The sequence below is a fragment of the Talpa occidentalis genome, unplaced genomic scaffold (genome assembly GCF_014898055.3).
Source record: "Talpa occidentalis isolate TD23 unplaced genomic scaffold, MPIMG_talOcc4v2.1 talOcc4.6, whole genome shotgun sequence".
Taxonomy (NCBI): domain Eukaryota; kingdom Metazoa; phylum Chordata; class Mammalia; order Eulipotyphla; family Talpidae; genus Talpa; species Talpa occidentalis.
This window is the reverse complement of record NW_023604972.1, coordinates 96,698,880-96,724,546: the sequence shown is the minus strand read 5'-3', so window position 1 is coordinate 96,724,546 and position 25,667 is coordinate 96,698,880. Positions and strand designations below refer to the sequence as shown.

General features: G+C 34.7%; 1 protein-coding gene across 4 annotated transcripts in view; it reads right to left on the bottom strand.

The window, feature by feature from the left end:
- Positions 1-4,182: 4,182 nt before the first annotated feature.
- Positions 4,183-25,667, bottom strand: part of XRCC4 (X-ray repair cross complementing 4) — a 193,636-nt gene continuing 172,151 nt past the window's right edge. For all 4 annotated transcript variants that reach the window (XM_054688311.1, XM_054688310.1, XM_037530437.2 and 1 more), the window contains one exon: positions 4,183-5,202. In XM_054688311.1, the coding sequence (XP_054544286.1) occupies positions 5,094-5,202 (109 nt within the window). In that variant the 3' untranslated portion in view covers positions 4,183-5,093. The remainder of the gene's footprint in view (positions 5,203-25,667) is intronic.

The following is a 25,667-nucleotide window of genomic DNA, read 5'->3' as shown; positions in this document are numbered from 1 at the left end:
TGGCTGTTGGCTTGTCATAGATGGCCTTATGATGTTGAGGTATGTTCCTTGTATCCCAAGAATTTCAAGGGCTTTTATCATGAATGGGTGTTGCACTTTGTCGAAAGCTTTCTCAGCATCTATTGATATTATCATATGGTTTTTATATTTCTTTTGTTGATGTGTTGGATAACGTTGATTGATTTTCGGATGTTAAACCATCCTTGTGCCCCTGGAATGAATCCAACTTGGTCGTGGTGAATTATCTTATGGATACATTGTTGGATTCTGATAGCTAAAATTTATTGAGGATTTTTGCATCAGTGTTCATTAGGGAGATTGGCCTATAGTTTTCCTTTTTTGTGTTGTCCTTATTCGGTTTTGGTATTAGTGTAATATTGGCTTCATAGAACGTGTTTGGTATTGTCCCTTCCTTCTCAATTTTTTGGAAGAGTTTGTGAAGGATAGGCACTAATTCGTCTCTGAATGTTTGGTAGAATTCATTTGTAAATCCATCAGGTCCTGGGCTTTTGTTTTTGGGGAGGTTTTTAATTACCATTTCAATTTCGCTGCTTGTAATTGGTCTGTTTAGGTCTTCTATTTCTTCTTTATCTAGCTTTGGGTGATTGTAGAGTTGTAGGAATTTGTCCATCTCCTCTAGATTGTTGAACTTGTTTCCATATAACTGTTCATAGTAGTTACTGATTATTCTTTTGATTTCTGCTGTGTCCGTTGTGATTTCTCCTCTTTCATTTATGATTCTGTGTATTGTGCTTTTCCTTTTTTCCTTTGTGAGCCTGGCTAGGGGTTTGTCTATTTTATTTATTTTTTCAAAGAACCAGCTCTTGGTTTCATTGATCTTTTGGATTGTTTTTTTAGTTTCAATTTCATTTATTTCTGCTTTGTTTTTATTATTTCTTTTCTTCTACTGGTTCTGGGGTTTTTTTTTTTTCTTTCTTTGATCTTGAGCTTCGAGATTAGGTTTCTTGAGTTCTTTCTTGTTTTTTGATGTGAGCTTCTATTGCTATATATTTATTAGCTTTTTGCTGCATCCCATAGGATATTGGTGTCCTCCTTCATTTCAAAGAATTTTTTAATTTCTTCTTTGATCTCCTCGTTAGTCCAGTGGTCTTCCAGTAGTGTGGCTTTTAATCTCCATGAGGTAGGATAGTTCCTTGCCTTCTTTTTATGATTTATTTCTAGTTTGATGCCTTCGTGGTCAGAAAAGATGGTTGGTATGATTTCAATCTTGGTGTATCTGTTGATGTTTGTCTTGTGCCCCAGTATGTGATCGATCCTGGAGAATGATCCGTGTGCGCTTGAGAAAAATGTGTACTCCGTTTTTTTTGGGTTTAGTGTTCTATAGATGTCTGTTAAGCCCAAATGCTCTAGGTCCTTATTTAGAGAGTTTCTTTACTTATTTTTTGTCTTGTTGATCTATCCATTGTTGATAGTGGTGTGTTGAAGTCTCCCACTACATATGTGTTTTCTCTGATGTCTGTTTTCAGAGAGGACAACAGTTGTCTGATATATTTTGGTGCTCTTTCGTTTGGTGAGTATATGTTAATGAGTGTTATTTCTTCTTGAAGTATTGTCCCCTTAATCATAATGTAGTGACCATTGGGGTCTTTTTTTTGAGTTTGAAGTCTGTTTTATCTGATATAAGTATAGCTGTTCCTGCTTCTTTTTTGGCCCATTTGCTTGTAGGATTGTTATCCTTTGACTTTGAGCCTATTTTTATCTTTTGTAGCTAAATGTGTTTCCTGGAGACAGCAAAAGGTTGGGTTTTGTTTCTTAATCCAGGCTGCAACTCTGTGTCTTTTTATTGAAGAGTTTAGTCCATTTACATTTAGAGTTAATATTGATATGTTAGCATCTGTATTTGCCATTATGTTTGTCTTTCCTTTGATTTTATTTATTCTTTTAATAACTTTTTTTTTTTTTTTGGTCTTCTTTCGTTGTTATTCGTCCCTCTGAGGTTCTGGCTTTAGGATTCCTTGTAGTATTTTTTGGAGTGGGGGTTTATTCGTAATGAAATTCCGGAGTTTCTCTTTGTCTGGGAAGGTCCATATTCTTTCTTCATGGAGGAAAGAGAGCTTTGCGGGATAGAGTATTCTTGGTTGGCATCTGTTTTCTTGAGTCTGTTGACTATGTCCCACTCTCTCCTTGCCCGTAGTGTTTCTTCAGAGAAGTCTGATGTCAGCCTGATTGGTTTTCCTTTGAATGTTATCTGTTTCTTCCCTCTTGTCAGCTTCATTATTTTTTCCTTGTCCTGGATTCTTGGGAGCTTTACTATTATGTGTCTTGCTGTGTTTTTTCCTTTCGTCGTGGAAGTTTGGTGTTCTTCTTGCTTGTATATCAATTTCAGCTCCTTCTTCTCATTTGGGAAGTTCTCTTCAATTATATCCATGAATATTTTTCTCTGTACATCTCTCTCTCTCTTCTGGAATCCTATAACTCTTATATTCCTTTCCTCATGGAGTCAGATAGTTCCCGAAGTCTTTCTTCATTCTTTTTCCTTCGTACTTCTCTTTCTTTTCTGTTTTGGTTCTTTTATTTCTGTGTCTTCAAGATTACTTATTCGTTCTTCCATTTCATCTATTCTGCTTTCATTGCTTTTCCCAGAGTTCTTTAGTTCCTTTATTCTTTGATCTCCTGCATTTCTCTTACTTCCCTCTTTAGGGACTCAATTCCTTTTTCTGATCTATCATTTTTTAATCATGGCAATTTTAAATTCTCTTTCTGGAAGGCTCAGAAGTTCTTCCAAGTTGCTGTCGTTGCAATCTGGGGAGTGGTTTTCTTTTTGTGGTGTGCTTCTTTCCTGAGGAGTTGTTAGGTTGCGTGTGGTTCTTCTACTCCCTACTGTCTGTTTTCTAATTTGTCGTATGCGTTGGGACACTGTGTTGCTCGGACTGACTGACATCTTGGGTGAACTTCTCCGCTCCCCTCTGGCTCTTCCAGGAGCCATCTCTGTCTTCTGGGGGAGCTTTCTGCTGGTTTTAGGCAGTTTTTACTGAAGAAATGTCCCTGTTCTCAAATGGCGAAGCGGGATGCAGTCCTGAAACCTGCGCCTCAGGTTTCAGGCACACTCTTCTGCGCCCCCGGTCTGCCCCGGACGTGGGTGCCTGCTCCCTCTGTGGGTCAGACTGCTGGGAAGGGGCCTGGCGTGGAATAACTTCCCGGCTGGCCACTGGGTCCTCCAGAAACCTTCTGCCCTTTTCAAGCAGTCTTAAGAAATGTCCTGTTTTATAGGGTGTTAGTGACTTTTTTTTTCCTGGTCGCTAGGTGCGCCAGAGATCTCTCCTATTGGCCTTGGGGGGCTGTTTTTCGCCTCCCCCCACCCCGTGGGACAGAGAACAGAGCGGGAATGGTAGGGTACACCTCAACAGCTTTGGGGTGCTGTGTCTGCCTTGTGCCCCACCGTGGTGGAGAAACCACGCCCCGAATTTTCGTGCCCCGGGTCTCAGTTTAAAGCCCTCAGTTCCAGGACGCGGGCTGTAGCCCAGATCAGTGGCGCGGGAATGGCGCCTTTTGCACTGCTCCTGTGCCTGGGCGCCTGGTTCCTGCTCACTCAGGGAGGGACCTTCACCTCAGTGAGGACCTCCGCGCGTCTCCCCGCAAGCCTAGGTTGCAGGCGCGGGGACCTGGGCAGCCGCGATCCAGGTCTGCACTTGCTTTTCAAGCTCCCCGAGCGAGCCGCTTTCCCGCGCCAGCTTACCGGCAGCCCGGGCTGTGTGCGCGTCTCCCGGGGTCTTTGTTCTTCTCTAATGGCGCCCGGAGCCGTTCGCTCACCACCGCGGCGGATCCTGCAGGGTTCGCCTCAGCTCCCGTTCACGGGGTGTGGTGGCTGCAATAGTTCCTTTCCACTCCCAGTCCTGCTTGCTGCGTCGTTTGTTCTTGTGGGCCGTTTTGGTTTGTTGTTTCCTCCTCTCTGCCGGTCGGAGAGTGCCGCCTCTGTGGGCGGGGGAGGGGAGCAGGGTTCTGCCTATATATAGTTGACTATAAAAAGAGAACTCATTTTGGACTTATTAGTATGGAGGTAGTATTTAAAGCCACAGATAACCCAAGAAGACAATGTGGGCATGAAAGGAGGAGGTTGGAGTTACTCAAATATTTAACTATTAGGCAAAAGAGAAGGACTCAGTTAATACACCTGAAAAATAAGTGACCAGACATAGAGCACATGTGATTCCAAATGTCAAGTGAAGAAAATGTTTACTAAGAAGTGACTGACAAAAGTTGCTGAGAGGCTTAGAAAAATGAGGACTGGGAATGGAGTAATGATTGGCCTTTGAAACATGGTGGTCATTGTTAACTCTGAGCAGCATGGAGGAAATGGATGTTTAACTGGAGAGAAGTGTTAGAGGTTAGGAAGTAGAAATGGTGAATATTAAGAAAAACGGTGCCACATGTTATTAATGATATCTAAGCAAATATGACAAGGCCCTCATCTTCAAGAAGGGCATTTGTATATGTAAGATAAACATTTTATTGATAATTCTGAAAAATATGCCTTTTGACACAAAGGGCACTATGTTTACAATAATAAATACTTTGCAAAGACCTGTTACTATAGCAAAGGAAAAAGGAAAAAGAAAAAATAAATACATTTTAATAAGCACACAAACTCTTCACTTAAAGCATCAAAATTTTATGATCAGATTTTCAGGATGTTTGTGTACAAACTAGAAATAGATTTTATATACCATTCCCCCAATTAAACTGCTTAAACCTCATTCATTGTTCAGAATATGACTAAAAAAGAACATTTTCTTTGTCCTATTTCCAAAATCTTCCCAGACAGGATGTTAGACAACTACCACCTATAATATGTGTGAACTGATTAAGATGTGTCCTTTGCAACAAAAAGTCTGAGATTTTATGTAATTATAGGCAGGCTGAATGAATAGTTTAGAATAATGTACCACTGTCATCAAATCCTATCTTCATATACATATGTAATCCATTTTACACAATGGTTTCAACTCAGTGTATATGTAATTAAATTGTAAGGTGCAGTAATAGCTGCTGCTGACTTGAACATTTGCTTTTTCAGTTTAAAGAAAGAATAGAAAACACAGTCCAGTGAACATCAAAGTATATTTTCAAGACAGTTAAATCTCATCAAAGAGGTCTTCTGTACTGGTGTTTCTTAGAGTTTCCAAAGACATGTTTTCAGCTGAGCTGTGCATTTTCAATGTTTCAGGTAGTGGAGGATCAACCCTAGAGTAAAAAAGAAAATCAAGATAATTTTATTTAAAAATTCCATATGGAGTAAAAGAAAATTAGGAGATACTTAAGTAAAATAAAAGTTAATCCTGTTTTCAGAATTTTAGAGATTTATTACCTATGCTGCATTATCATAAAGAAAGAGATCAAGAGCAGTGTATTTCAGTCAATCTGCCTGTTCTGTTCTCTACTCCATCTCTGGTGAGTCCTTGTCCCCCACACCTCTGGCCTGTACCCCAGTTCTTAATAAAAAAAGAGATCAAGAGAACTTAATTTCTTTAACTGCTTTAGGATTAATCTATTTCTATTTTAAAGCTAACAAAAAAATCAAGAGCCTACCACACCACTCATAATTAAGGTCAAGAAATAAAACATCTCATATGACCTCAGTATTTTTATGTGAAGACACAGAGGTGTCCGCAAGCCATTTTGTTAATGCTCCCATTTCCCTTAAATTTCACCTATTAATAAGCTTTTTAATCTCAAAAGCAGAAAATTCTGATTACATTAATGTCCTTTAGTGGCTATCTGACTTGACATTTTGGTAGTTGATGAAATGCTGTTGGTTCATATTCATCCATTGAATCTATATATCTTCATTTAGCAAATGAAATTTTATTCAATTTCAGCGCTGCATTTACTCCACCTACAGACTGGCTCTATATTTATGTAAATGTTTTCTTTGAGTCCTAGGATAAAAAGGAAGATCGCTGACTATTGATTGGTCTTGGAAAGGGTGAACTGGAGGGTAACTGAGCTCAATCAGAAATACAGCTTAGGAACATATGTTTATACCCTTGTATAAACCTTGTCAGTGTTTCTCTATGGAGCCTAAATTAAACAAGCTTAATATCGACAAAGAGAGGTAGCTTTAGAGACATTGATGATTAGATTGAGTAACCCAGTAATAATCAGGAGCACTGCCATACTTCCAGCATCAAAGGCAGGAGGAGTTACAGCAGCTGGGAATAGCCTTAAGAGAATGGGACTTGACATCAGAGCATATAGATTTGAATCTGACTATTTCCTACGTGACTTAAAGTGCGCCATCTAAACCTAACTGGAATTCTACTCTCTCACCTTTAACACCAAGATCATCATTCTGCCTCAGAGATGACCAAGATTAAAAGAGGGAATGTAAAAAAAATGCTTGTGAATTCCCACAAAATATTTGGAAGATATCATTATTAGCTGCTAAAAGTACATAAACTACACAGAAGCTCCTGTGAATATCTCCTTTAATTTAAAAAACAAAACAAAACAAACATCAGGTATGTGTCTAGATTACGAGTATTTAAAAAAACCTACACTTAGTTTTATTATTAAAAATGAATCTATCACAGGGTCCTTGGCTTCCTGAGCATATGCATACAATGAACCATGGTTGGCTGTCACTAGATGTGAGACATGTTCTGTCTTATCCTGAGTAAACCAAGTTCGTACAACATTAGCCTCACAGGAATGCCAAGGTGCTAGGCATTAATGCATTGTGAAGATGACAAGTACTACCTTCTAGGGGCTTCGATGTTAAAATTAACAATAAAAATGACCTAATTATTGCAACATGTAATTAAACATCTAACAATATATTCCATAGGAGAAAATGATAGCATATGGAACAAAAGGATAATTGTTACATTTATAAGTTTTCAATGTCAATTCAAAACACATTCAACATTTTTCTCTGACCCTAAATGTTTTGGAGTTGCTTTTTCTCCTTCAAGGCAAAATTGAGAATTGAATGATTTTAATGAAAAAGTCAGACATGGAAAAACCTCTGTACTTTTGTTGATAGTCTAGATACTTTACAATCAGAATAGAGAGACCTATTCATTTGTTTTATCTTACAGAAATGCTTTTTATTTAGTTTTAAAAAGAATCACAAGACAAAAGACTTCTGAAGTTATAAGTCTAAGAAAATTAATTCTTGGCACTCCATTTATGATTCTCATCTCCTAAAGTCATGAGGTGCTTAAGAAGTAGATTTTCGTTCTTTTGTTCTTAATGACTAGTATATAATAGGTGCTCAATAAAAATGGTTCAATAAGTGGAGATCATTGTTCTTTCCCATCTAGGGTAAGTGAAAAGAGTAATTTAAGAGTAAATTTAAGAGCAACCCCCCCCCAAGTTTAAACCATTATTAAAGTAATACATGCTTATTCTAAGACTTCTTATAAATTCTGAAAACCAGAATATAAAAACAACTATTATCTGAATTTACATTATTTGTACTTTTATAGCTTTTTACAAAATGGAATAATTTTCCCCATATAATTTTACAGCATGATGCTTCTATTTTATATCTCAGTAATACCTATATCTTGAAAAATATAGATCTATACCCATCATTAATTTTAATTTGAATACTCTAACCGTTAATTCACTGATCTATATCTGAGTTGGTTTATTTTTCCACACTTTTTATAAACAACACAACTAATATATCTTTATACATATATCTTAGCATTTTATCCTATTATTTTCTCACAAATATGCTTATTCCAAATAATTCATATTTAGAATTCATGTTTTCAAACAAGTAACTAGAAAACCTGTATCTAAAGTCTTAATAGAAAGTGACCTTACAGGTTGTATGAAACTTAAAGTTCCTCTTAGTCCAGTAAAATTCCCAACATTGGTTAAGGTTCACTTTAAGTTCTAAATCTCCCATAAAGGCTCTTTTAAAAATTTCCACATTCAGGTTGATTTTTGTTTTCTATTGTCACTAATGCTTGCATCTTATATTTCAATATATTGTTTTATTCATCTGATCAATATTTGTTAAGTATGTACTACAAATAGTTCACTGTGTTAGGGAAATAAAACAAATACAAAGATAGCACATGATTCCTTCCTTAGGAAGCTATTAATTACACTTTTCAGTACTCTATTTTTTCCAAATGTGTCTTTTCGTCCTAAAATTCTTGTAAGTTCACTGAAACAAGGTCTACGTAAGATAATTTGTTCACGAAGTGCTTTATCACCTTAGGAATTTCTATAAGCATTAGATCACTATTTAGGATTCAGGTGCATTTTCAGATAGTTTTATGGACATCATGATTTAACAGGAGGAACAGTGAATCCAGGGTTAGGAGATCTTGATTTCTGCTCTGTCAACTGAGATTTTGTTCAGGGGATTAATTCTTTCTGAACCTTAGTTTCTTAATTTTATTTGTGCAAAGTTAGGGATACTATCAATGATTCTGAAGTTCTTTCAATCTCTGAATTTTGAGAGTTATGCTCAAATAGTTGAACACAGACTATTTTGCAAAATACAGGTTTTCAATAAAAATCTGTGGCATAAATGAACAACATGATTAAGGAAGAAAGGTTAATGACACAATAAGAAATTGTCTTATAGTTAAAAACTTAAGCATAAGGACTTTTTCAATAAAGGGAATGAAATGAAACTTCTCTAGATGATGACAGCCTTACTAAAAGATGACTTATGCTCTCAATAATATAATTGCAGAGTTCTATTAGCTTGATTGCACACTGCATTATATCACATACACACAAAAAATAACAACTTGAATCAAAATTACACTACCACCATGTAATTAACACTGAATAGTGTACTACCATGTAATTAACAATGAGTAGTGTACATCAAAAGTTTAGATTTGTCAAAAGAAAATCTCACCCTGAGATAGTTTCTCGAAAACTAAAATGTTAGAATCAATCATTGATTTCTCCTTTAAATTTCTGGGAATAAAATTATCAACATCTTTTAAAAGAATTTTTTCCAAGATATTTTTTTCAAGGTATTTTCTCAGTCAAGTTTAAAATGCTATTGCCACAGCTGGAATAATCTTTTCTCATTCAAATGAGAAGCTCTAGTATTGTTCAGAATGAATTATTTGAATTTGTAACATACTTTGAGAATAATATTTCTGAAACATATCAAGATACCAATTTGAGCAAACTGAGAGGAAAATGTATAATGATTGATATCACTGTGACTTGAAAAATCATACTCATTTGAAAGTTTGAAATCCAAACTTAAAAATAAATTGTTATGTGGCCTAACTATATCTCCACTTGCACAAAACACAGAAAATCAATTTCTGGAGAAGTGAACATTTAAAAACAAAACACCAACCTTTAAAGCATTTAGAAGAAAATAAAGCAGATTGCCTTTATGATTTCAGGGAAGTTTTTTTTTTTTTCCTTCAAAGGCAAAAGTGAATCCATGAAGATAAGATTGGTAAGTTCAATTACAATAACAGTAAATATTTCCATTCATCAATAAACACCTTAAAGAATGAAATGTTAGGTCACAAACTTGGAGGAAACACTGTAACATATGGTACTGACAATGGATTCACAGCCAAAGAATTACTTAAAACAGTTAAGAAGACTCAGCATAGTTAAAAATATGTATGCAAAAGGCTAAGGAATTTTTACAAAAAGGGAACACCTGGGGTAAATCAGTATATAAAAATAAGCTAGATAAAATTAGTAACCAAAGAAATAAAAATGAAAATCACTATGAAATATCTTACACCAAATTAGTAAAAATTAAAATGTCCAATGACATCAAAGATTGTGGAGGACATGAAGTAACAAGATAAATTAACAAGATGAATGAAGGATAAGCATTTGAAATAATTTTGGATAACAATTTAGCAACAACTGCCAAAGTATATTAAATTGTATATACCTATAACTGAGGAATTCCACTCATAGGTACATATCTTAGAGGAACATTTGCATATGTGTGTCAGGAGATACATATATAAATGTGTATAGACATATTATTGGTAATAGTGAAAACTAAAAACTGCTCAAATGTTTTTTCACAGGAAAATGAACAAATACACTTTAGAATTTTCACACAATGGATGATGATACAGCTACATAGATGTCTGAATTTCAACTATAATATTGAGCAAAAGAGCAAGGCACAAAAGAATATACACAGTTCAAAGCTGGAACACAAATCTGAAAAACTTGCATAACTATGCAATATTAGTCATTGACACTGATGTGTGTGTGGTGTCAGTGAATTTATATATAATAGTCCTAGATCTTCTGTGTTCTTCTATGATAATACTCATAGATTTATGGGTTTTACTGTGGCTATTGTGAAGTTTGTGATACAGTGGGGCAGATTTAGTAACAGCCATAAAGATTTCATTTTATACAAAATGAGTGAGTGTGAAGTGCCTCAGAATATCTAAATGGATATAGATCTTGAGTAGGTACATGATTATATAGATGTACAGCTCAGGAAAGATGTCTGGTTATCTTTACAGATAGAGCAGTCACTACCATCTCACCAGCCATAAAGGCAAATGAATAAAAGAGATAACCCAGAGTCTACTAGGAAAAAAAAATATTAGTATGGACTCCTGGAGAATATTCAATAGGGATAGCTAGAAAGAGAGAGAAAAAATGAGCAAAAGGAGATTAAAAAGGAATGATTCAAGAGATAGGAGACCTAGGAAGAATGGTGTCACGAAGCCATGCACCAACTTGAGTTAGTATACACACAGCTTGTGCTGCTTTCATTTGACACCCAAATGGTGGCTTTGTGTATGACTTAGACTGCTAAATCTGTAAACATACATTAGCTAAAATTTTTTCACCGATTGTGGATTATCTGGAGTGGAGAAGAATAACCTCAAATGTTAGTATGTTTGTGATTTCTCACAGACAAAAAGAACAGGCAATGTTTTCTTTCAGGAAGGAGAAAATCTTAAATCTTGGACTATAATAGTCACCATAAAAATCATGCAAAATGGTAAATTCCTTCCTGGCTATCTACCTATTGATTATGCTATCATTTTATTTTACTACCAACTTCCTTGGCATTAATCCCCTGGAATTGGAATAAGTTTATGTAGGATGAGGGATGAAGATAAGAGATGAGGTAAAGACAATATATTTAAGGTGAATCAGATCTGAGCATTGGCTTCATCATAAGCTATTTCGTAATAATAAAGCTAAATATTTCATGCTTTTTATGATATATCAAATCAAACTTTCATCAAAATGACCATTAAAAACCAGCCAAATCAAAGAATCAGATACTTGCTACTCCTAAATAATACTAGTATCTAGCTAGCACATTTGGAATAAACTCACATATAGAAATATCTTTTAGATAGAAAAGTTTAAAAATTATTTGTTTAAATATTTGATATCACCAAAGTTACCATGTATTTTCAAAATAAATTTTAGTATATAAAAAAAATTGATCTTAGAATAAATGGGAACAGTAATGACAAATTTCTAGTTGACCTTATAAAAAACAAAAGTGACTCCTAAATAAATTAATAGTCTGCAGTCATGGGGATTTATTAAAACAAGTGTTGAACACTGTCCAGAATTCAGTAGGCCTAACTGGCATTACATTGGCCTGCGAAAATGAAAGAAGAGAAGTTGATATTATCCTTCTGACAACCAAAATGGCAAATAAAAGAAATTGTGTTAGTTATTTTCAATTAGATTCTACAGATATCTTTTTCTGACAAATATTACTTTGAGGCTTAAGTGTATCAAAAATGGGAATATGCTTTTCAAATAAGCAATTCTGAATGAAACAAAAAATAGAGTAATGCAGAGTGAATACATTTAATGTTCAAAAGTACTTTATAGGTGTCAGGAAAGCATGCTAATTCTAAATAAATCAATATTCAAAATCAACCACTAAGATAAATATATCTAAGATAAATATATCACAAGAATGATGAAATTTATGTAGAAATTTCATAGTAATAGATTGGGAGATTTTGTGATTCTTACTGTACTTTATTTAGATAATGTATAGAGGTACAGCCATGGGATGTATATCAGACTTCTCTGAAGATACCAAACAAACAAGGAGAGAATGGAATAATGTATCCAAAATGCTTAAAGATAAAAAATTGCTAGCAAGAAATAGAAGAGAAAATGGAAGAATGGAAAGATACTCCCTGCTCATGGGTTAGAAGAATTAACATTGTTAAACTGGTCATATTTCCCAAAGCAATATACAGTCAATGCAATCGATATCAAAGTCTTAATTGTACTGAAAACCATATATATATATATATATATACATTTATATTTATAATATATTTAAAATGCTTTAAAAATAAAGAAGTTCATTAACTTGGATTATACAAATGAATCGAGCCGCAGAAACACTGGTTCTTAACATATTTCAATTATTAACATCCCAAGAAACTGGCATTCTCTGCAACAGGCTGCCCTACTTGCTTCCCTGAGAATGTAACATTCAGAAGTCTAAACCCCCAAATATACTGGTTCAATGAAGGAAAATAAAACACCAAAAAAGAAGACAGAACTCCATTTCTGGATACCAAGAGAAAAGAGAAAAAGAACATGCACAGACAATATTATCAGCCCTGGAATTCAGGGGGGACTGGAATGTGGAACCAGCTGTCTTCGTTTCCTGCTACTGCTGTAACAAATTACCGTATCGTAGTGGCTTAAAACAACCTAAGTTCATTATCTTACAGTTTGACCTAGATCTCACTAGGATAAAATCAAGATGTTGGCAGAACTGGATACTCCGGTGGAGCATCTGTTTCCTGACTTTTCTAGTCTGTAGTCAGCCATCCCCTCCATCATCAAGGTCAGCAATGAAAACAGGCACTCCTGACATCACATCACTCTGACCTTGCTTCCTTCATCACATCTTTCTCTAAGTCTTCTTTTACATTTCTCCCACCTACAGTGCTCTGTGATATACTGGATCTACCCAGATAATCCAGTACAATTTAGTTATTTTTAGCTCAGCTGATTAGCAACTTTAATTTCCCTTTTCTATGTGATTGAACATATTCTCAGGTTCCAGGAATTAAGATATGGACACATTTAAGGGGCATTATTCTGTCTGCCACTCCAGTTTTACTATTTTTAGGGCTTAATAGCTATTTTATTCTATTGGCCTTGATCAGTTTCAGGATAACTGAATAGAATAAAAGGTTGAGTAAGATCAGAGCTAGAAGAAACCTTCATGTTGGCCAGAGATGCATCTGCTAGTTCTTCACACTATGACCTGAAGCTCAAAAGAAAGGATATTGCGTCTTCTTATCTAGAGATTAATTGAACCAGAATCATTGACTCAGGCTGGCAACAACTATCCATTACCGACCCATCCACCCACCCACTGTTTATTAAGTGCTTCCCATGGAGTAGAGACTAATGCAAGCAAACACTGAACCTTTGAGTTCGCCTAGATATATACTTAGAGTAGCCCTAGTCCAGGGCCTCACAAAACAGTACTATGTAATAGTTCTAAAAAGCAGGCATCTGAAGAAGCACAATGCTATCCTCATGGTGTGTGACCTGTTTATAGTCACAGAGGGCCACAAGGTTAGAAGGCTCTCATCTGTGGTTTAGTGCTCTGCTGTTACTGTCTTAAAATTTTAACTTTGAACAAAAGGGCTGTGTGTTTTCATTTTGCACTCCACCTGCAAATTCTAAGTGTGTTCTGATCATGCACTTTGAGTGACCCAGAACATCAAATCCAAACTGAACCTGATTGCTGGATTTTTCTGGACCAATAAACAATGGGACTTGATTTAAACAATTGTGTAGTGATGGATGGATTCATTCTGTCCTCTTCAGTACCTCTTTTTTGATCCATAACTAGCAGTACCAGTAAGTCTCCTTTCTAATACCTAAAAACATCTACCTCTTTCTCTTCAGGAAAAAAACTGGTGAAATTTTTCACTGGGAATTTTAGTTTTGTCTGCAAATAAATACATATGCTTTCCTGGTAAGCAAATACTCAGTTTTGCTTGGATCCTTCTCTGCACTCTTCTCTTTTTTCTTTTTCTTAAAATTTTAAACATCATCTAACTGATTTTAGTACATGATTTATCAGTTAGGTTGTTTTTTCTTTTTTCTCTCTAGTTCCTCCACTCACAAAGCAGCATCTTGTGCTGTGGTTGGATCATCTTTCCTTTTGAATTGCTGAATATCAGTCTGCCACAAATCTTACTCATGCTTCAGAGGCTGCGGATTGCTTCATAGTGCGGTACTTAACCCCTTGCGCCACCAGGGATGCCCCTCTTACTGAATACTTTTCATGGAATGGATGACTAAGGATGATTCTGCAGCCTGACTTTATTTTTTTTTATTTTTTATTTTTTAAAGATATATTTATTTATGTATACAAGAGCAGGGGTGTAGACCAGAGGTGCGGGGGGTGAGAGGATTCACCAGAGACAGAGTGGGGAACAGAACAGGAGGATCCACTGAAATACACTGCTGAGGGGAGTAGCAGGCAAGACAGGAGAGGTCTGCTGCACCATGTGGGTCACCTCCCTGGCCAGGGATTGAACTCATGCTGCAGTGGCTGGTGATAGCTTGATAACACTGAGACATTATCCCCTGCACCACCAGGGAGGCCCTGCAGCCTGACTTTATAGAGAAGACAATTTTGTAAAATCACCAATTTTTACATAAAATGACTATTACAGATCTGCTACATAAAATGAACCAACTTAGAAACCATCTTTCTTATACCATATATTAATTCAACTTGTTATTATGAGTGAACAAAAGAGAGTCCCTGCCCAATTTCTGGGAAAGCTTCTGTCTACCTTAAAGAAACTAACCAGGAAGGGGTTAGCATTGGAAGAAGGCAGATGGAAATGATCTACAAGGTTCTGTGGCTTTTTATTTTTGAATTAAAAAGTTGATTAAAAAAACTGTTAAGTAAATCCAAATTTTAGTGGTGACAGAATGTTTTTACAAGTCTTTATCTCACAACGGCAGCAATACACTATGTAGATAAGGCTGCACAAGCCATGTAGCATGTGGTTTATATGCTCAAGAATGACTAGAGGAGAAAGACTTTGCTAACCTTTTTGTCCTGGAAAACTCCATTTTATGGATGGTATTATGATACCCCCTAAAGTTCAAATGTCACTACTCAACTTTTTATCCCACTAAAAATATGTGAAGCAATCTACCCAGAAAGTCATTTATGACCTTGTATGTTATGTTTATATAACTATATTTACTAAGTGTGCTATATATACATATATATTCTTATTGTGAAATCTTTATGATTGTATAAATTACTATTTATTTCAAGATTTTATACTGAACTAATGCATATATTGAGGAAGCAGAATATGTATGGCAAATAGCACAATTAGTGCACTCATTAACTAATACAATGTGGTCTCATTTCTTTCAATGTTCCACTGCATTTAATAGTTAAAGAAAAATATCAAAATGGTATGATTTAATCATAACTGCAAAATTCATGGTGAAGGGAGCTTTTACATGTCATTGAGGTAGCATTAACAAACTTAATGAAATCAATGTTTTGTAAATGTGTTTGTTCAATAAGCCAAAATGCAGGACTGACTCTAACATCATAAAGCTGTGAACATACAAACTCAGTAAAGAACTGATTAACAGTCCAAACCATTATTACCTAACTGATCTTGTTTTACCACTATAAGGCAGCAATGTATCTTAACCTTGATCATTTGTCATCTTGATCATTTGTCATCATAATTATCTTTCTGCCTTTCCTTTCATTTCTTTCTCCTTTAGCCCATCTTCTAATAGCTGCTAATTAGTTACCTTTCTAAACCTGATTGTTACTTCCCAGTGCTATAGGGCTACAGCTACAACTCCTTTGGAGTAACCAAAGAAAGAAATCATTGCATGACATCTATTTTCAGGTTGATCATTCTGCTGTCAAAGGCTTTTCCATACCAAATTTCTCATCCACCAAACACATCATTTTTTTTAAGATTTATTTATTTATGCATACAAGCACTGGGGTACAGGACAGAGGTGCGGGGGTGGGGGAAGGATTCACCAGAGAGAGAGAGGGAAACAGAACACGCAGACAGACTGAAACACACTGCTAAGGGGAGCAGCAGGCGAGGCAGCGTTTTAGTTGCCATACTTCTGTACACAGTTCCCTCAGCATGAGACTCTCTCCTATCATCTCTACTTAGCAGATTCCTACTCATTATTAAAAGTCAAGTTCGGAAAACACCACTGCTAGGAAGCCTTTCATACTCTCTTTGGCAGGGACATTATCTCCCACTCTCCCATAGTACATCCTAAGTCAAGTACATCTTAGTTCCAGTAACCACTGCAGTGTAATGAACCAACCCAAACTTAATGGAATAAAACAATGACCATTTTATTGTGTTCACACCTTCTGTAATTGGGCATAGTGGGGATGACTTCTCTTTGTTCCTGGTGTAAGGGTCTTTTCTGGAAATGCTAGCAACTGAGAATGACAAGAGAGTTGGGCACTGGAATCATCTGAAAACTCATCAACTATTATCTGGTGGGTCATCTAGGACTGGCTATTGGAAAGTCTACAGTGACTTGGTTTCCTCATAATGTGGTGGCCTTGGGTGGTAAGCCTTCTTACATGAAAGCCTAGAGTTGTAGCACAAAGTTGCTTTTTCTAACCTTGTTTTTAGAAATCAAAGATCATCACTTTTTCCTTGCATTCTACTATTTATAAATGAGTTAAAAGCCCACCCACATTCCAGGGAAGCAAATCACTGGAAACTGTATCAATCAGAATTTAATTCTGCACATCTTTGTTACTTACAAGCAACCTAAGCCTAGGCAGTATAATTTAGAACCATTGTTTCATCCAGAATTTGGCACAATTCCTAGAATAAAGAAGTGCATGTCTGTTGAAGAAATTGACTAAAAGTTTCTTGTGAAGGGTGTTTGTCTTTTTTTTTTTCTCTTAGAGTTGAGAGTGAAAAAGGCATATGGGGTAGTTGTATATATAATGTACAAAGGAAAAAAACCCATTCCAGATCAGAAGACAAACATCATAGGCTCTTAAGAAATACTATCACATAAAATAAATTTAAACTTTATGGTTCAACTTGGAAATTTTAATTTCTGACAACTATTGCTGGCTATTAGCTCATTTCATTTCCATTATAAAGTAAACTTAAATTACTTAATTTTTCAAGTTGTATTGGATGTTTATAAATTCATATGCTTACAATTTCTCACAAATACCATTAGTTTCATTATACCCCACTTTAATGGAATATTTGCTAAGGGATAGCTGTGGTTAAGTGAATGGTCTTTCAATCCTATGGCTAAAAATTAGTTGGCAAATGCTAGTCAACTTCAAACTTATGACACACTAAGGACATAACTACTAGAAGATTCTAGTCAGTTGGATCTTCTAAGTTTTAATAAATGTTGTTATTATTAAAGGACTAGGTATATTAGTTATTTTAAACCTCTTCTATGTGACATTTGAGAAACAACAAGGAAAAGCAAGCAAGTATACTTTGCTTAATATTACAAGTAAAAATAAAAGATGAAATAAAATCTTTAGGTCTCTGCATCCTTTATTCAGAGAAGAAATGTGACCTCTATTAGCAACAGGGAATTACTACCATCAACCTCACAATCAATGACCAATCAAGAAGGGGAATCATATTTCAAAAATCAGAAACCATAAACAGAAATTAAAATGTTGAACCAAGAAATTCTAACACTTGTTTGGAATTAGGAAAGCTGTCATCCATAAATTCACATGCAGTCCCAAAAGACAACCATGAAAATTGAACAGGCTATAAACATGCATGGAAAATATTCAGCTAGATTCTACAGGCTGATTATAATTTCCTTTAAAATATATATAATCTCCAAATTCTTCTCAAAATGTTAGTGGGCCTCTTTGGATGGATAAACAGAAAAACTTATTTCTGAACTCTTTAAAATTGCTGTCTATAGAGCACACTTACTGTTTTCACTAAAAATAGGTCCATTTGTTATATTATAAAAGAAAAAAGATGGTTGATATTTCCTATTTTGTCACTGGATAGTTTTCTATAACGAAGAAATGTGAAAGTGAGTAGAAGGAGCAACTGAAAATTCAATTTGTAAGAATGTTAGTTTCCAAATGGCAGGAGCCATGGTTAAATGTGTATAGCTTACCAAAAAAAGGAGGTTTGCATGAGTTGTTTTTAAACTTAAATTCAGGACATTTTCCTGGAAATGTTATAAATAACTAGATTATATACTAATGTCTAAAAGAAATGACCTATTGTAAAGTAGTAATTATTAAAATAGTCAGCACAATTATAATAACCTGTTTTTCATACATTCCTTATTTCAACTAATATTTTCCCACTGTCAGGCATGGTACTAGCATCTGAGATAAATAAATAAAACGTAATTCTAGTCTTTAAAACTCTCAATATATAGTTCAGCAAAAATATAAATAATTAAATATAACATGATATCATGAATATGTTCAAAGTATCAATTTATAAGGTTAAAACATATTTTAAGTTGCAAATCTAGATGCTGGGAACACATCTTTCCTTATACTTATTCATATTTGTATATACATGCATAAAATTATCATATTACACATAAAATGCTATTTGGTGAGTATTACATGTCATTTCCCATAATTCCCATAATTCTCGAAGAGATATTTATTCTTATTCATAATACCTTTTTTTCCTTAAGCAACTTTTCTAATAAAGAAAATGGACATTATTGCTAGATCAGACCACTGAGTATGTAAGGATCAAGTTTTTTGGGGGAATTTTATTAAAATAGGAGGAATATAGGGGAACCAAATAAGACATCAGTGCAAAAAAATACAAAATACAATGAAACAAAAACAGACAATTATAAATCAGAGACATCCTGCAGGAGAGGAGGAGGGAGAGGGCTTGGAGGGAAGGAGGAGCACAGGGGACTGAGGTGATGGTGCACGGGTGCATTTGTGAAGGAAATTCTATGGGGACTACACCTGAAGTGGCGGGGGAAGCAAATATTGTTTAAAAATGAACAATGATGTAAAAAAAAGAAATAAAATAAATAAAATAATGATAGACTTTATTTGAAGTCTAGACAAACTCAATCCAAATGTCCAGCATTTAGGTGGGTTGAGATTAAAAGGCCATTTTCACATCTGAATGCCCTTTTTCGGTATAAAATTCAACTACTGTATTGTCACGTTCAAAGAGACTACTGTAGCTTTTAGGTTCCATCCCAAGTTATAAATCTAAATTTTTGTATTATTTCCTCTCCTTAACTTATTGTGAGTGTTAAATCATAATCAAATAGGTAGCTTAGGTAAGACAGTTGCTACTTGAAATAAACATTTAAAAAGAAACAACAAATTACATTTTTAAAAGACTAGGTCTCAAGTACAGAAATTCTGAATAGTACATAGATCCCAGTGGATGTAAGTAACAACAAAATGTATTTATTTCTGTTGGTATATAAAGTAGTAATGCTTACTGCAAAGCCTTCAAAAACTTCAGAAAAATAGACTAAAACAAGGATCACCTCTGTTCATTTACCTATTAAAACACACACACTATATACATATAAAGTCTATTAAAGCACTTAGTACCATATTTCTCTCATAGAATTACACTACATCGAGGTATCTGAAAATATGCTTCTTGAATCACAGTAACAATTATAAGCAATTTAAATGCTTGTTTTAAATCACATTTCAGTGGATATTTTTGAATATACTCCTAGGTAATGTTCTTAAGGCAACAGGTCTAACTTTTCAGTTGGCTATAACACTATGGTTTCTGAAAGTTCTTTGTCTTGGGATACCTAGAGAAGTACAAATTACAACCAAGTCTCTAGCAAGTTTTCTTTTTTTTTTTTTTCATTTTTTTTAATGCAAGTTTTCTTTTTAACTTCCTTGAAATTAAAATAATTTGAAAGGAAAGTTCTATTTTGAAATGATTTTTACCATAGGAAGATTAAAGAGCTCCTCAGAGATAAAACATTAGTGGAAAAACAAAGACAGTGACTGTCCACATAAATCTGGGGAAAATAAAATAAAACTTGGGGAAGTAAAGAGTATTCAGAAAAATACTTGCATATTACAAAACTGAAAATCTTTAGATTTCTCTTTGAAGACAGTCCCCTCTTTCTAGTCATAAAAAAGTATGGCTATTTCAGAGGTGCACTTCATAGATATTACACATTGACTGCTATTTTTGTTCATGTTCTTGGTGAAGTGACCTATTATAGGAGATAACTGCTTTTGTCTGCTTGTTAAGGTGTGGACCAATTTCTCTTTCTGATATATGAATCAAATGCTTATTATTAAATTGGAAATAACACAAACGGGAGTTTTTCACAGGACTCAGTTAAGAATCAGAGTCAACAATACTTCCCAGTCTAATATGTAGAGGAGGATGAATAATAGAACTAAAAAGCAAAGGTAATCGATATAGTGGAAGGGTTTTATTCACAGTGATATTGCTATTTTAATTTAAATATACATGATTATACTCTGCCAGTTGTAGAAATGAAGAAAATAATTTAACAAGGAAAAGGATGATATTTTAAAAGAGGACTTTGCTTTTTTTTTTTTTTTTGATGCACATGAGCATTCCAACTAGAAGTTTTAGATCTTCAGACATAGCCTACAACTGCCCTCCATGTGCTTTTTTTAAAATTCAATTATTCAGAATTCTGTTGAAAGTGTATTCAAAGTCACTAATATATGACTGAGAGTAAAAACTAACTTTATTAAATGTTTTCCTTACGCCAGATACAGTGTTAAGCTACTTAATCATGTATTTGTCACAATAACCATTATAGTCCACTTTCCAAATAAGAAAACAAATCCTTAGATATTTAACTGACTCCCCAATTACTCAGTTTATAACTGGCCAAGACAGGCCTTGGACCCAGATCTGTGTGCCTCCTCCATGCTTTTAACTAATTCATCTTTCCTTTGTTCTTCATTGTTAATGTGCACAAGTTTCTCCTATTCTCATGTTTAACCTATGTTAAAGTTAAAATGCTATATCCATCATGAAACTTGCCTTGAACTTTGCCTCTTTAAAATCTCATATCATTCATCACTAGAGAATTATTCTAAATTAAACTATTTCTGCTCAAAACCATATAGCTCAATTTGTTACCTGGATAGCTACAATATGTAAAATTGAAAACAGGGCCATTTTACAACAAATACTTGTTGAAGTAAAAAGGTGTTTACAATCAGATTATAAACTCTATTTTTTCCCTTCAAGTCATTAACATCATCATCTTGATTGACACATACTTTGCAAAGTACTGAAAGTGAATTATGCTTTATTGGATATTGTCTGCATAATATTAAATTGACATGGTCACTGCCTTATTTGAGTTTATAATCTAGAACAGACGTGGCGATATAAACAAACATAAAAAGAGATAAAGGTGTCTACATACATCTGTTTAACAACTGAAATATGTAGCATGAAATATTTATGTTATGTTCCAGGCACAGTGGACATTGTGTGTATGTGTGTGTGTGTGTGTGCGTGTGTGTGTGTGATTGAAATGTTCATATTCATGGTCCAGGTAAGGATTTTTTCAAATGTAGGATTTGTCTGTATAAAAAGAAGGCAACAGCTCACATCTGTGCAACTGGGACTTTATTAGAAGAATACAGATGTCAATCACCACAGAAAACCACTGTACACATGTGAACCATATGCTTCCATGTAAAATAACCCAGGGTGTTTCACAGATGAATCACTGAAAATGTAATTACACATCAATCCCAGTTTATTAGTAACAGGTCTACTTATGTGGAAGCCATATGGTACTATCCATTCTGAAGTAGTGGAAAATACAAAAATGGGTACTTTGAGATGTTCAAATATAAACTCTTCTGCTGCACTGCTATATTATCCTTGTGGCGAGGTAAGTGATGATTGTATGTGTTCAGTCAAATATCTTTAGGACAGATGTCTAGTCCTGGGTCTTGTTAGTAAAGATTGTACCAATAAAGTTTATATTAAATCCTCTCCTTTTTGAAGGATTTTACTTCAATAGAGAACAAAATGTTTAATGGTCACATAACTTTTATATAGCTAATTAATGACTGTTAAGGTAAACATTCACTTACAATACCTCAATGACCTCAGAATTCAACTATTACGGATGTTCTCTTCTGCCTATAGCTTAAATGTTGACTCAACCTATGTTAATTCACTGCAGATAAACAAAACACATGTAAAAGCTGTCAGGAAGCATCTACATTTTACAACACTGATTCTCTGAGCTCCAAGGGTCACTGGTCTGTGTTTCATAAAGCTGTCTACCTATTTACATAATCGATTTGCTTGTTTTCTACATGTGTCCAAGCGCTGCTTGACAAATAGAAGTGGAATTCTTTAGTTAGCAGCAAAGCATTCTCTGAGGAGGTTAATTTTCTGCTTCAAAGACACTCTTCAAATAAAGAAAATCAGTACACCAAGTCTACTTCTATGGAACATTTTGGTGAGGAAACAACACCAGGAGGCATAAAGCATCAAGGGTGTCTAGAGCATGGTATGGCACTAGCCCTACTGTACTTTTAGAGCTGAGGCAGGAAAAATTTTAAGTATTCTTCAATAACTTAGGCTTTTGGAATACAATATTGAGTATTATCAATATTTTAAGGGCTTAGCCCTATGGTTTCTTTTGTTTATTGTTTAAACACGCAATCAAACATGTCTTGGAAGGGTCATTTGCTGTCTTTCCCACTCTTGCCAGTCCTTTCTTACCACTCCTCAGTGGTTTCAATAATTTAAAAACAGGTTTACACTATATTTGATACATGCAACAAACATATAACACATACATACATATGGGTTATAAAGCAAAATAATAAACTAAACTCCTGCAAAGCTACCACCAACAAATATATGGTTATATCCAACACGCTCCTTCTCCAACCTGTTCCCATTGCTGTCCCACAGAGGTATAACACATTGTATGTAAATCATTCCTTTGCCTTAAAAATAAATGTTTTATTACACACATACATACTGTTAAGGGATATACTAAATAAATGTGGTTGTATTTTTGAGCTTATGGAAATGAAATCAAATGATGGCTAGCTTTCTTTCATTCAAGATTAAGTAACTATGATACATCCACCTCATTCATTTTATACTGTATATTATATTGTGACTTCTATGTATATGATTATATATATGTATACACATATATAGAAACATTATTGCCATGAATATTTTTATACAAAAGTTTGAGAGAACATAGGCTAGAATTTCTCTTTGGTACTATGACTATGATGTGAATTTGTGAGTCACATTTTATTTGATATTTCACTTTTTTATAAACTGATGCCAGATTACTTTTCCAAAGTGGACTAATTTTCACTTCCAATAACAGTATATAAAAGTGCTCCTGTTGATCAATTCTTTTCCAACACTAGGTAGTGCAGAACTTTAAATTTTTACTAAGATGACGTTGAATGATAGCTCTCTGTAGAATTTTTAAATTTTTTTATGTTGAATGAGTGTATGTTATTGTTCAAATTAGTGTTTTTGTATGCTTCAGATACATACCAAGCAGTGGAATTGCTGGCTTATATGGCAGAACCATTTTTAATATTGTCAGAAACCTCTATACTGTTTTCCATAAGAGCTGGACCAGTCTACATTCTCACCAATAATGTAAGAGGTTTAGCTTTTCTTTACTTTCTCTCCAACACTTGTTGTTTTTGGTCTTTTTGATATAGGCCATACTCACAGGTGTGAGGTGGTATGTTCTGTGGTTTTGATTTGCATTTCCCTGAGAGTAAAAATGTTGAATATTTCCCATGTGCCTGCTGGCCACCTATATGTCTTCTTTGAGGAAGTGCCTATTTAGTTCTTCTGTCCATTTTTTTTTGATTGGGTTACTTGTTTTCTTTTTGTTGAGCTGTATGAGCTCTTTGTAGATCTTGGATATCAGCCATTTTATTTTAGTGATGGTTTCTTCTGCCGTGCAGAAGCTTTATAGTTTCATGTAGTCCCAACTGTTTATATTGAGTTCGTATTTTAATTTCATAATAAATTGTGTCTTGTGATGGGAAAAGAATCAAGTCTGGAGATAATAAGTTGGGTTAAAATCTTGGATCTGTTACTTTAGGGATCATGTGACTCTGACAAAGTCCAGACATTTCTCAACCCATCTCCTCTTTTAATTGGGGAGATGAATCATACTTTATGTGATTGTTCAAAAGTACATATATATATATAAGTTATATACATATACATGTATATAAATACAACTTACATTAACTGAACAGTAAGAGTTAGACACTTTTATAAATACTTACAGGTATTACCCAATTTATTATTCACCATAATACTGAGGTAGCATTGTTATCATCTTCTTTTTCCAGCTGTGTAAACTGAAGAATGTAAGTAACTTGCCCAAGGACAAAAACCGAGTAAGTTTAGTGAGATGGGATTCAAACCTAACGTCTGTTGTTGAAAAATACTATGTTGTGATGTGCAGCATTAAATTATTTAAGTTATGTGTAATGTCTACTATAGTACCTGGCACACAGTAAGTACTTTAAGGTAATAAAGTTTTATAGTAATAAAATTATTATTGTTGCTAATGGTGAAAGGAATCAATAATGTGTATAGTGAAACAAACATGATAGATCCACACATGGAATAAAACTCACTAAACACAGTAAAATGCTGATATAATTCTACATGGAAGAATTTCAAGGATATTTAGCTACATGAAAGCAGTCAGGTTCAAAATATCAATATACTGTTTGAGTTTCTATGATATTTTGGAAAATGCAAAACTATTCAGACAGACCAGTCAATGGTAGGTGTGGGAAGAGTGAATGGACTACAAACAGGCATGAAGAAATTTTGGGGGATGATGGAACTATTTTTTAGCCTAATTGTATGCTTGCCAAAATTCATAGGACTGTATATGTACAATTCTGAATTTTACTTTATGTTAATTAAATGTCAATAAGTCAAACAAACAAAAAATAGGTAGCAATCTTTCTACTGAAGGAGCATTTTCAAGCTGTATTCACAATGAGCTTTTGTCTCTGATAAACATACAGAGTTATGTCACTATTTATTTTTAAAATCTAGTCGCCTAAATATACAGCATATTGTTAATTATGAAACAGCAATAAGAGTTCATTACTAATCCACTGGGAATGGAGGGAAACACTTAAGAAAGGGGCTTACTACTGTCAAACTTTCATGGTGTGCTTAATATCCTTCTTTAGATATTCTATTTCTTTTTCCACTCTTCAGGAAACAGATTATAAGCTACTCTCTGGCAAGAATCACTTTGTTATAAGACCAAATAAAATGTACCTGTACAGCAGTACTAAAAACTCTTGCAATCACAAAAGTATCTGATCAACAGAAAAACTTCAAGAAATAAACCATACAGTAGTTTAAGATGGAAAAGTGAAAAATATGATGTTAGTAGACTATAGATTCAAATGATAATTTCCCATAAAAATATTAAATGTGTGGGTCTCCCTGTTGGCACAGCGGTTGAGCAGTGGGTTGCGAAGCTGCCTGCAGCCTCTGCAGCACCAGTTCGATCTCCGACCTCCGGGGGAGGGTCCCACATGGCTCACAGACCTCTCCTGCTGCCCGCTGCTCCCCTCAGCAGTGTATTTTGTTAGTCTGCCTGTTCTGTTCCCTGCTCTGGCTCTGGTGAATTCTCTC